Here is a 12,537-nt window from a genome sequence, read left to right as displayed (position 1 = left end):
AATTGGATTCGTGTTCGAGTATAGCTCGAGCAGGGGAAAATCATAATTATCATAACGTCATTGTTTTCAAAAAGCTTGGTTTTTTTCAATATTTTTTTTCATCCACATTAAAATGCAAAGTTGGCATTTTGAAATTCCTCCGTTTTCAAAGCTCCGTTTTTGTAACAGATCGGTGTAGACGGTAGGCCTTAACCGGAGAAATAAAGCTCTGTTTTAAAATTCCTCTGGCATAGTGTGGACAGGGCCTAATTATAATTTTTCCGGATCAGGAACTGTAATAGATATGAGGGAATCAGAATCTGCTAATGAACTAAAAATGTGAGGGCACAACTATAATGACTAAGAAATTTTAAAAATGCAAATTATTTATTCTATTTCTACATTTTCTGCAAAAATATACAATTTCTTGATGCCATGTAGTTTACTACAAAATATGATCAGTGCCTGTTTAAAAGCAATTCGCATTATTCACTTTCTAGATGACTGGAAATCTGTCACAGTATTTATGAGCTTCTGTGCCAGCTCACTGACTCCATTAAATGGATTATTACAAATTTTCTGAATGCTCTCCATGACTCCACTATCAACAAGAAGAGGAATGTAACGTGGACCTGTTGGAGAGAACACACAAAAAGATTAAAACCAGTTCATCAGGTAGTCCTGTAAACATTACACACTGTTATTTTAATAAAGATCAAATAAAATGATCATGACTACATGCAGAAATGTATCACCTATTCTAGGTGATATGCTTCTGCTACACAGTAATGGCTTGCATGGGTTTACAAACCATGGCCATTGAATACACCTCTACTGCTCTTAGTCTACCACCAGTCACAATGAGAACAGTGCATGGCTATCATGAGATAGATTTTTGCTGTGTAGAACGCAGACTTATTAACAAAAACAGTGAAATGCATGTGAACTCAGCGTGCTAATTAAAATATGTTAAAAACAGTCACATGTTTGGAGAAAAACCCTCTCATCAGAATATTCACAGGGGTTGTCTTTGAAATGTCTGACTTTTTTACAATGTAGTATTAAAGCACTCTGAAAATGCAGTTTGTAAGGAAGCCCTGTGGATCCCACATATTTGCAACAATTATTTAACAGTAGCTGGCAGCTAGGTCAAGTGTAGCAAAACTAAGTAAGGAGTTGAGTAAAGAGGATAACAAGGAGTTTCTAACACTGACCCCAATCCATTCTGAAAATCAGGCCCAATCCTGCATGGGGAATTTTTAGCTGACTGCTCTGGAACAAGAATTCTACACAGTTTTGGTTTAGCTTTTTCACAATATTTGATTTAAATTTATGCCTGGAGGTGTTTACCATTTCTGGAGCACACATGGTGAATTCCCCACAGGGACCACATCTGTACTGCAGGCATGGAACAATGAAGAAGTGGAACAAATGGGTTGAATGACCTGAAAGAAAGCAAATTATACAGATACAAGTTTAAAACATGGCACATAAAAAGGAGTTTCTCACGGCCCACGGCCCGGTTTTGGATGAATTCCCAAGCTGAACATACTACTAGTCGGACTTAAGACCTAATGTGTCTTATGGCATGACAAAGACGGATGGTGACTAACTAGACAATGCATAACTGAGAAGGCTTAACATAACAATATACTATATTGCAGCAAAATGCAGCAAAATTTAATCTTACCTTGTACCTGACCAATGCTCATAAAAATACAAATCCACACAACTTCATGCCTACCTATATGCAACAAGCTCCTCAGCAGGAAATTCCCAGCTTTGTACAGCTTGTTCCTGTTGAAAGAAAAACTATGTCAGAGCAGCAGCAGCATGAATTGATTTGAAATTACAGCTGCATTATCCGTTATTGATATCCTTACAAAGCCAAACTATGTGTAGTAATTTTGTGTGGTCACTTAATAGGGTAAAGACAAAAGGTAAACCCTCATAAGGACATCCTAAAGGTGGCCGCAGGTCTTTATCAGAGGTGGCTGATTAATAGGAGTTCTATTTGCAGTATTTTACTGACGATAATTTCCAGACTTTGGTTACTGGCCATTTAACAAGGGGCGGCTGTACTAGCACAATAAAATTATTACTCCCTGAATTGCACAACATGAGGTGCAGTAAAAGGGCTGTGTTCAAGCCCTGCATTCTGCCTTGAGCTGACTTTGGTATCCTGCTGTTCAACTGTTAAACTACACTACCAACAGTTGGTAACCTGCCAATTAGGGTTCTTAACCATCTTTGACTCAGGGATGCTAATTTAATTCTAATGGTCATTCTGGATTCGGAATCTTGAATTTGCCCATCCATCCCTCTCTCACAAAGAAAATGAGCAGTCCCATTTTCAAATAATTGTTTGCTTACTGATTTGATCATTCCTATTTGATTGCAGCTCAATGTTGTACATGGGTAATGAAATTTCATTATTTATTTTCATTTTAGTTGAACTAGTCAATGCTTATTAATGCTGCTTACTAGCTTAAGAAGCATGTCTTGTTTGGTACAAAGGTGTAATGTTTTTTCTTCTGACCACTCAAGCATAATGTTTGAAAGGATTCCACCACAAAAATAGGACAGCTCAATTTGTCCATCTTCTAAAAGAGACCTGAAGCAGAGGTTTAAAAAAAAGATCAGAAATTTGTACCCTTCCTAGTAACCCAGGGGGAAGGGACTATCTATAATGTCCTTTATAGGGAGGCTCCACCAGAAAGGGGTACCCTTTTCAGGCTTCAAGTATGTAACAGGTTAAGGATTTCACAAGTTGAGGTACATGAAAGGATAGGGAAATCTGAATTGTGAGTCCAACGCAAACATGAACTGAATATAATTTTCTGGTTAACATCTCTTCATGTCCCCTGGTAATATTGCCCATTACCTTCATTCCAAGGGTTTAGAAAAGGGATGCAGCGTTAGTGGGTATGTGAAAGGGTTCCTCCAGATGCCTCCCTGTATAAAACTTTGTAGAGTACCCCCTCCCCCATGTCTTGTAACGTTCAAATAGAGAACATAGCACAATTATTGTCTAAGTGGAATTGTTGACGCTTAAGTGACAGTACAGTTCTGATAACAGTATTGATATCACTGACCATTTGCAATAAATATTATCAGTGAGGATAAGTGCTAACAACTAGATTCCTTGTCTGTGCAAGAATTAGTTAAGTAGACAACTAATAGAAACAAACTGTACCCAAAAAGATCCATGAAGTCATCTGTGATGAGATACAGCCTTAGATTTGGAACCTCGGCAATATTATTCTGCAAGAGGACAGATATTTACAAGATGATCATTGTCTAATCATTTTTTCAGATCGACTTCTGGTTCCCAATAGCCATTTTCACGGTTAACTTTTCTCATTTGCATTACAATATAATCTAATGCAAATGCGATGAAATTATGGGCAATTTTTCTAGTTTGCCCAAAATTGCATCGCATCCACATTGGATTACATTGTCAAGCAAATGAGGAAACTAACCATGAAAAGGGCAATTGAATGCAACTTAAAATTTTAGAGCAGTAGGAGCATTTTGTGTAAATAAATTTTTAGAGAGTAGTGTATCTTGGTAGCTGTAAACAGCGACACTAAAAATAAATATTTTTGGTTGCAAAAGGAGCTAGGGAGATTAGATCACCCCTAACCAAGGAATATTGTTGAATAACAATAGGGGTGATTAATGGTCCTTAGGGTCTTGCAAAATTTTCTCCGAATTTCATGGGACTTGCAGTTCCTGTTTTTTTCTTGGCAGTCACCTCTCACAAAGTGTCACATTACCATTCACCACCACTAACAATGACAGTCTCAGTGATTAAAAATCAAGAAATTTGATTTAAGTGATCTTACCATGCAGCTGTTCACTAAGCCTGTCCTGCCCTCTTCTAACTTACCAGTGTTCCCAAAAGTTTCTTTTTGATAAGAACAATCTGTTCCTGGTTTCCTTCTTTGAACACCTGTGATACAAAAAATTATGTTTAAGTGTATGCAGTAAAAGACTTGGGCAGTGGGATACATTTTTAGCACGTCTAGATCAGGAATTAAGTGGTGACTTGGTAAGGTATTGTTATTTTTTCATGCTCAATTTTTACTGCACTCAAAAGAACCTGTCGAAACCTAACACTTGCCTGAAGAATATTATCTTGTGATGTAGCCCTATCATGGTTGTAGATACAGATACACCTCTCTCCTGTGGGTACGTTTTGGCAAAACAAACTGCACTATTTACTGGATACCAATTTTTCTAGCGAACAGCATTATCCTTCATTACAAGAGCAACAATCAGAAATGTCTCTGAACCTACACTGTCAATTTGAATTTTTGCATCGAATTGCAGACAACTTTCTTGTGGGGTAAATATATATTACAAGCACAAAGAGAGATAATGACAGTACTAGTGTATTCTGGCATAACACTCATGTAAAATGTAAACTGCATTGTAGTTATTTTAAAACACAACACCTTTAATGCTTGTGCCATCATTTGCAGGCCTCCTTTCTGAACAAACAGAAGACATGTGCTTGGTGCTTCATCTGTTTTCAGGACAGTAACAAAATACAAGTTAGTTACAACATTGCACTCCAACCCTAATTTGGAATTGATTTTAAACATATACTAATCAACAGAAATCAGGAAGCTGTCAATTGAACACTTGACGTATTTGGCAACAAACCAGTGACAGTGTGTAAAGTAACAATTTAATTTGCGACTTGTGCAACCAATATGCAAGTATGAGTTTTATTTGGTTTGTTGTACTATTTTGCACTACTAATGAAAACTTTTTGGTGAGGGCACTGAATAAGGCAGTTGGACCAGCATGATCCCTCCAAGAGAAGTAACAGTGTTGTGGCAAAAAAAAGTCACCACTGTGGCTGGCTACTTACATTTAGGCATTACAGGTAGCTGCTTTTGAAGTAATACTGATAGCTTCTTTCACAGTGTTTATAAATACCTATTCATATGCCCACCCATAAAAACTTCAAATTTATGGGAAAGGCTACTCATTCTTAAAGGAATTTTGTAGGTCATGCTCATTACATACCAGTTAAGTTCCATAGCACGCTTAGGGTGACACTTAAAGTAAAATCTGCCTGAAAAATAGTCAATAAACTATTAGCTAAATTGAAACAGAATAAGAACTGCTGCTCATTGAAAACAGGTTAGCAAGGAAAGCTAGTATGGCTTACTTGATTAGCAGCTATCTTGTCTTGAGCAATGTTAAACATAGTCTGCAATCAAAACATTAAATGCAAATGGTAAACAAAGGCTTCTGCAATATGTCAGGTGCAACAAATTTATCATGTATAATAAAAGGCACAATATCTATGTTGACTTTCAAATGTTCTCTAAGTTTTTGAATTTCGTATTATAAAAATAATTGCTTAATGCTTAATGCCAAGGTCAAATCCTGAATTTTCAATATTTGGCATGACAGGTCAAATCTTGAATTTTCAATATTTGACATAACAGGTCATATCTTGAATTTTCAATATTTGGCATAAATGGTCAAATCTTGAATTTTCAATACTTGGCAATGAAGGTCAAATCTTGAATTTTCAATATTTGGCATGCCAGATCAAATCTTAAATTTTCAACATTTGGCATGGCAGGTCAAATCTTGAATTTTCAACATTTGGCAGAACAGGTCAAATCTAGAATTTTCAATATTTGGCATGGCAGGTCAAATGTTGAAGTTTCAATATTTGGTATGGAAGGTCAAATCTTGAATTTACAGTATTGGCATTCTAGGTCAAATCTTGAAGTTTCAATATTTGGCATCCTAGGTCAAATGTTGAATATTCAATATTTGGCTGTCAAGTCACATATTGATCAGTTCTTTTCAATTGTTTGCTTCTACCTTAGGTCAATAACAATTTTAAGAATTAGCTTTGAACTGCCTTAAGTACAGTCCTTACCACAATGTTTCTCTCTGATCCAAGAGAAAGAGTCTCTTCTGTGGAAATCTGTATAGTATAAAAGTAGAAGTTATTTTAAGTGTCAGCTGAACAGGTCATAACACCAGTTCAATATCAAGGGCTAGCGTTTGTAGTAGGTTTATAACTTGCATTCTGTTCGGCTAGTTTCATAAGGTAATTAGTGTACCATGCAATGCCATCATGAACAATGGTAATATCTGGCAAATGCATAAGCTTATAAGAACTTAAGTTAGCATTAACTTTCATATTTACAACAGACTTGCAAAGCATGGATTTTTGGATCTTCCAAGGCTTACCTGCTGATTTCTAATGATTTTGTCATGGAAAACTATTATAATTTTGGAACACTGCTATTCTTTCTATTACATCACCAGCCCTTCCGTGAAATAATACAGACAGTCAGTGCAAATACATTTGAAATAGTACAGATCGAAGTAGTATTGTGTATAATACTTTGCATAACAGTTACCTTTGAAGAGAGGATTGCACAAAGTTTCGTGGCCAGTGCAGTAATATTGTCATCACTTGAAAAATGGCACAGTGCATCCATGGCCTGGCTGCATGCTTCAAAATAGTTAAATGTCTGAAATTAAAAAGAATAATTTTATAACTAAATAACTTGACACAGGCATTCATCAAACACTTTCAAGAAAGATCTTTGAAAACACCGCAAACAGTGAAGTCTAACTTACCGCCTTTTTCAGGATTTGACGTGAGTCCAAAATTATTAAGCAGTTCCTCAGAAGCTTTCATGAGAAAAACAAACAAACTTATCTTTAACGAGTATCCTCATATAACACAGTGGCAGAGACATTTCGCACTGTGAACATAAGACAAAGTTAACATAGTTCTATATTTACCTTGAAATAAAACTGTCCAAAAGCTTCATCTACTCTGGAGTAAAGGCAAATGTTTTAACAGGTAGAGAGGTTTCTTTAGCCTAGTAGTAGTTTAGGTTGCCATTTACCTCCCATTTCCATAGCTGGGAGTGTTTCCACTCCTCCTTGGATGGAATGCTATTTCATAAAATATATTGGCTCCAGGAGAGCAAAGTGAGTACACTAATTATTGGCGACCCTAACTGTTGCACAATACCTTACAATCAAATTGGTTTGAAAATTCGTCACCCTACAAAAATCTAAGTCTATATAAATTTAAAGTAATTGTTTCTCGAGATCAAATGGGAACTAAATTATGTGAGAAAAAAAATACGTTTAATTCTTACATCAGGTTTGTCAGGAAATCTTCTTGTTGCCGTCAAAACTAACCCTGCAATTTTGCTGGAAAAGAATGACAGACACAGATGATAAAAAATGTACATTTAACACATCTACCAGAATTTTAAGTGCTGCTTATGAGTGCTGTCAGATATGAAAGGTGATAAATGTAGAGTTTCTTTGTCACTGGGATCAAGAGCACATGTCCTCTTATCAGAGGTGTCTGCTTCAAAAATAAATCAGATCAGTAGTGGTTAAATTTGTCTCAGTTGCAGCAGATTTGCCAGCGGTGTAATGGTACACCTCCCCCTAGATGATGTACCTTTGGTGTAAGATAAGATTGTTCAAAAGTCTGCATCAGGCCTGTCAAGTGGTCAATACCATGGGAGCTACAGTAACTGCTACTGTTCTGTAGCATTTTAAAAGCAACTTTGAGTATTTCTCCTCTCCACTGAATGGATTGCTAGTCAATCACAGGGTTATCCCTGTACTAAATTTGCCATTACACATATATAGCTCTGCATACACCTGGGTGGAGAGTGCCCAAGGCCAGACCGCTAGATCTGGAGTCCAGCACTAACCATTGGGCCACCATATCCATGACTCAACTCTGTAGAGATTAAATATGTCTGGATTCCAGCCAATGACATGATGGTCCACTTTCATAAAGTAAGATAAACCTGATCAAGTTAGTAAATAAAATCTACTGGCTCTTATTACCTGAGATATGTTGGATGTATATCTTCCTCTGTTGCTCCTCCTCCTCTGATAATGTTAAATACACAAGCTCTGAATAAAAAAAAAAGTCAGTTGAGCATTACTTTAACCTGGAAATGAATCACATAAAATACTCGAGGGTGGCCAGGGTAGGCCAGGAGGGGCAGGGTAGAAAGGGTGGGGACGGTGGTAAGGGTAGGGAAGGTGGCCAGGGTCGTGACAGTGGCAAGGGTGGCCAGGGTGGTGAGGGTAGTGAGGGTGACCAGGATGGCAAACAAACAGGTGTTGAACAAATTAATGAGTTTGACGATAAGTGAATTAGATCTACAATGTAGACGAACTCACGTGGCGGCAATTTGAATGCGCAAATCTTCAGGATGTTTTTCCATTGGTGACAGGACAAGCTATGTAAAATAAACAGAAATTGGACTACGTTGAGAACAGAACACAAAAGAGAATATGTTGAAACCAATATGATTAATGGCTTTACTAGCCATGAGAGGAGCAAGTGGATACCGATCCTGTAGAAGAACAGCCGATTAAAAATTTGAGATGCATGACTAGAGGAACCCATTCAAGCATTCCACTATTCCATAGGCCAGTTGTGATACATTGGACTGAGTGGAATACAATTCAGGGAGTAATTAGGTGAGTAATTTCAAAATCAGAAGAATGTGTACAGTGCAAAGCCGATTTGAAATTACGAGTATGATTACTCTCTGAAGGTCCAATTACTCTCTGAGGTCCAATTATTAATTATTAATAATTGTATCCATAACAAATTTAGAGAGTTAAAAAATATTTTGAGAATTTCTTTCCTGGGAAAAGCCAATAGCACTTTCCATAAGTTTTAAAAACTGTAAGAAATGTTACGAAGTAAGCCATTAAAGCACATGTAATCGATGTGTCAATGGCATAGGTATCCAATTTCAGGTATCCATTACAAAAAGTTGTTAAGAGAACTAATCATGATTGAGAATTTTGTTATAGATACAATTAATCTTAATACACCTTTTGCTGTTCATTTACAGAAAATAAACATTCATTTGTGTCCAAATTTCTTTCTTTATGGTCAATAAACTCTCATTAACACCAATATGACCTTCATTTGTGCGTAAGGAACATTCAAGAATAACATTTACATATGCATTAACATTCAAAATCATCAAAAGAAAAACAATACCTTCATTTGACATTCATTGACTGTAAAGGTATTTTCATTTTGGTCGAAAAAAAATTCGTTGTCGCAAAACGACAATCATTTACACTTTAGGACATTCAGTTTTCAACAAAAGACTTTCAATAACACAATTTGCATGAGAACTAACATTCAATTGCATTATTAGGCAACCATATCCATGAAGGTAACAATCTTTAATGCGGCGAGACAAACATTACAGCCATAATAACATTTATTTTTGAAAGATAGAATATCAAATTGGCTGAACGATTTATCCTTCAATTGTCTCACTATTGAGGCATCGTGGCAAATACGTTTGCATGAAACGAAACCACTGTCCACATTTAGCTGCTGTAATGGTACCAATATTTCGTTGTAGAGCTTGCTACAACAGCTGCGTGCGATAATTTCACAGAGCAATACCCTGGCGTCTTGCTTAGTCTCTTTTGACATCTTCAAAGGTCTTCACTATCCTTTCGCGGTGTTCAAATGGGATTCTATTTCTTCGTGGCATTTCTGAAGAAATCTAACTGTCACTATGACACACGTATACTGTACATGTACTGTAGTGCGCCCTCTGAGTTGTACGCAAAAAGTTTCATAAGTGGCCGAATTTACATATATCTGGAAGGGAGGATTGTGACAATATGTTTTAAAAAAAGTACATATGGTCCCTTGTTCTATAATAAAAATTTGGGGGAAATTGGGCGAGATATCTCTGTTCAAAAGAACTGCGCGAATGAGCGATTGTTTTCTCTTAACGTTTGGTGAAAACACGGTAATGTTTGTCTTACTGCACTAAAGATTGTTACCTTCATGGATATGGTTTCATAATAATGCAATTGATTGTGAGTTCTCATGCAAATTGTGTTATTGAAAGTCTTTTGTTGAAAACTGATTGTCCTAAAGTGTAAATGATTGTCGTTTCGAGACAACGAATTTTATTTCAACCAAAATGAAAATACATTTACAGTCAATGAATGTCAAATGAAGGTATTGTTTATCTTTTGATGATTTTGAATGTTAATACATATGTAAATGTTATTCTTGAACGTTCCTTACGCTCAAATGAAGGTCATATTGGTGTTAATGAGAGTTTATTCACCATAATGAAAGAAATTTGGACACAAATGAATGTTTATTTTCTGTAAATGAACAGCAAAAGGTGTATTTATCTCTTTCACCTGAAGAACTTCTGGTTTTCTTTCTGTCCAGTTCTTACTGATGTGGAAAAATCCACGTAGAGCCTCTACCATGTAGGATGCTCTGTCTGAGTACGCTCGCAGTGATGAAAGAATCTGCTGTTCATTGGCATTACCAGTCACCTAAGATCACACCATAAACTCCAATAAAAGTCCTGCACTTAGTACGGTGGGAGGCATGGTGGCCTCATGGTTAGTGTGCTCCTCGTCAGATCGAGCTGTCCGGGTTCAAGCCCTGGCCGGGGACATTGTGTTGTGTTCTTGGGCAAGACACTTAACTCTCACAGTGCCTCTCTCCACCCAGGTGTATACATGGGTACCGGCGAATTTAATTCCGGGGGAAACCGTGTGATGGACTAGCATCCCATCCAGGGGGAGTAAAAATACTCCTGGTCGCTTCATGCTACAGAAACCGGGATAAGCTCCAGCCTGGTGGGCCACTTAGCTCGTATGCAGACTTTACCTACCTTAGTATGGCTGATATTTGTTAAAGCCTATATTTTTGGGGTTAGGGGCATTTTTTTGAGGCCCAAGGGGAGAAGGGAGAAAGTTTGGCAGGAATTTTCCAAATGAAAACAATTACCTTCCTACAAGAATACAGCATACTAACAAGACAGAAAACGACAAATTAATCACAAGTCTCTGAGTACACTGTACTAATTAACAATTACACACGTAGACCACAAGGGCTATGGGTCAATGGCCCATGAGGTGAGGCCGAATGGGCTATAATGACCCATGGCCCTTGAGGGCAAAGAGTCTAATTCTTTTAGTATCACCCAACTAGTCAGACAGAAAAGGCAATAATAAAGTTAGCAACTGTAAGTTGAAGAAATATTTATTTGGGAATAAAATGAAAGAAAGCGTCATGCTTGATTGCGCCAATTTTGCTACTCAAGGACTATTACTAATAGTCCTCTAGTAGTGTAGCAATTAAAATGCAGGATTTGCATTAGTCCACTAGTTGGGTGATACTAATGTATAGGATAACATTCAAAACAATCTCTCTAATAGAGCACTTGTATCTCTAAGAAATTAATATATGTATCTTTCTCTCAGAGCAAAACCTGAACTTAAAGCTTCTTATTGGGAATTATTGCAAACCCTGAAGATCTTACTACTGGAAGGAATTTTAATTATATCTCCAAGGTTTATTAGGTTTGTGATCTGGGGTGGAGGCTGGGCACTTTCAGAGTGAAAAAAGTTATGACATATTTTGAAAAACGCAAACTAAAAAAATTAAATTGAAAATATATGTTTATTAATTTATGAAGAACACTTTTTCTAGCCTGGACAGTGGAAGGGTCTCATATAGATAACTGACCTACCTCAATACAAGCAGATATACTCTTTATAATTGCATGTGAAGACCACTCTGTCATAAACAGCCCAAGAAACTGGAGTTTAGGGTGGTAACTAAGGAATGAATGTAAAGACTCGTCGCATTCTTTGACATCAAGAAAACCAGAAACATCCAGGTAGACCAAGTCAGGCATCATTTCCTGGTCTGCAAACATTTCTTGCAGATTTATAGCATCTGAAGGCCAAGACATATTTCCTGGGTGTCTGGAAATATCAAGCTTTTGTAAAGATTCAAAGTTCCTAAACTCGACGAGATTTCCCCCGGAAAGGGGCGTGTCATATGCCAGTAATACCTTAAGTTGGCTTCTCAAGTTTCCAAATGAGGCAGGCTCACTTATTACAGTGTTGGAAATGTTTATGCATTCTAAACAATCCAAATGCTGCGATGCTGTAATCATTGCTCTGTCATCCACAGGTGTGTTACTTATGTCTAAGTGTGTCAAGCATTTCAGTGACTGGACAGTAGAAAAGTCCAGGATATTAAAGGGTGTGTTACTCAAATTGAGTTCCCTAACTGTTGATGACATTTCATCGAGCAGTTCAAATAATAACGGTGACGACATCATTGTAGTTCCACTCAAGTCCAACTTTACTATTCTGTGCACACGAAAGAGAAGTTTAAGAATTCTAGCATCAACTTGGCATTTCCTTAGATAGAACTTTTTGATACGACACGTCTCGGGGTCGGTAAATAATGACGCTGTCCTCGTTGTCAGTTTTCCATTGTAGGAAAGGATGTTGATGATATTTTCTGTGAGTTGTTCGTGCAAAAGCAATGGAGACTTGAAGCTGAGACTTTCAAGTGAAAATCCACAAATATCAGTGATATTTTCGTAACACAAATCCTCAAGGTTTGCACAGATATAATTTATGCAAAGTTCCTCAAGAGGGGCTGGTGAAATAGTTCGCATGATTATAACGCGATTTTACGAGTTAGGAAAAAGT

At 37.1% G+C, this 12,537-nt stretch overlaps 1 protein-coding gene across 1 annotated transcript; it reads right to left on the bottom strand.

The window, feature by feature from the left end:
• Positions 1–347: 347 nt before the first annotated feature.
• LOC145468263 (protein zyg-11 homolog B-like) lies at positions 348–12,505 on the bottom strand. The gene is made up of 17 exons (XM_081451948.1): positions 11,559–12,505; positions 10,213–10,353; positions 8,194–8,252; positions 7,852–7,920; positions 7,140–7,194; positions 6,607–6,660; positions 6,384–6,497; positions 5,894–5,941; positions 5,165–5,206; positions 5,020–5,068; positions 4,440–4,510; positions 3,872–3,934; positions 3,176–3,243; positions 2,464–2,593; positions 1,724–1,776; positions 1,330–1,424; positions 348–611 (listed from the first exon to the last, which is right to left on the bottom strand). The coding sequence occupies exons 1-17, from the start codon at positions 12,501–12,503 to the stop codon at positions 469–471; spliced, it is 2,199 nt and encodes a 732-aa protein (XP_081308074.1). The 5' UTR covers positions 12,504–12,505; the 3' UTR covers positions 348–468.
• Between the last annotated feature and the right edge of the window lie 32 nt (positions 12,506–12,537).

The sequence above is a fragment of the Orbicella franksi genome, chromosome 14 (assembly GCF_964199315.1).
Source record: "Orbicella franksi chromosome 14, jaOrbFran1.1, whole genome shotgun sequence".
Taxonomy (NCBI): Eukaryota; Metazoa; Cnidaria; class Anthozoa; order Scleractinia; family Merulinidae; genus Orbicella; species Orbicella franksi.
The sequence above is the reverse complement of the archived record's forward strand: the minus strand, read 5'-3'. Positions and strand labels throughout refer to the sequence as shown.

Bases quoted from the DNA above. Each gene is read 5' to 3' on its own strand.
- LOC145468263 (XM_081451948.1), bottom strand. From the start codon at position 12,503: ATGCGAACTATTTCACCAGCCCCTCTTGAGGAACTTTGCATAAATTAT. The intron at 5,942-6,383 runs GTAACTGTTATG...TATACTATACAG, and splicing joins GTGCAATCCTCTCTTCAAAG to ATTTCCACAGAAGAGACTCT. The intron at 3,244-3,871 runs GTAAGTTAGAAG...GTCCTCTTGCAG, and splicing joins AGAAACTTTTGGGAACACTG to AATAATATTGCCGAGGTTCC.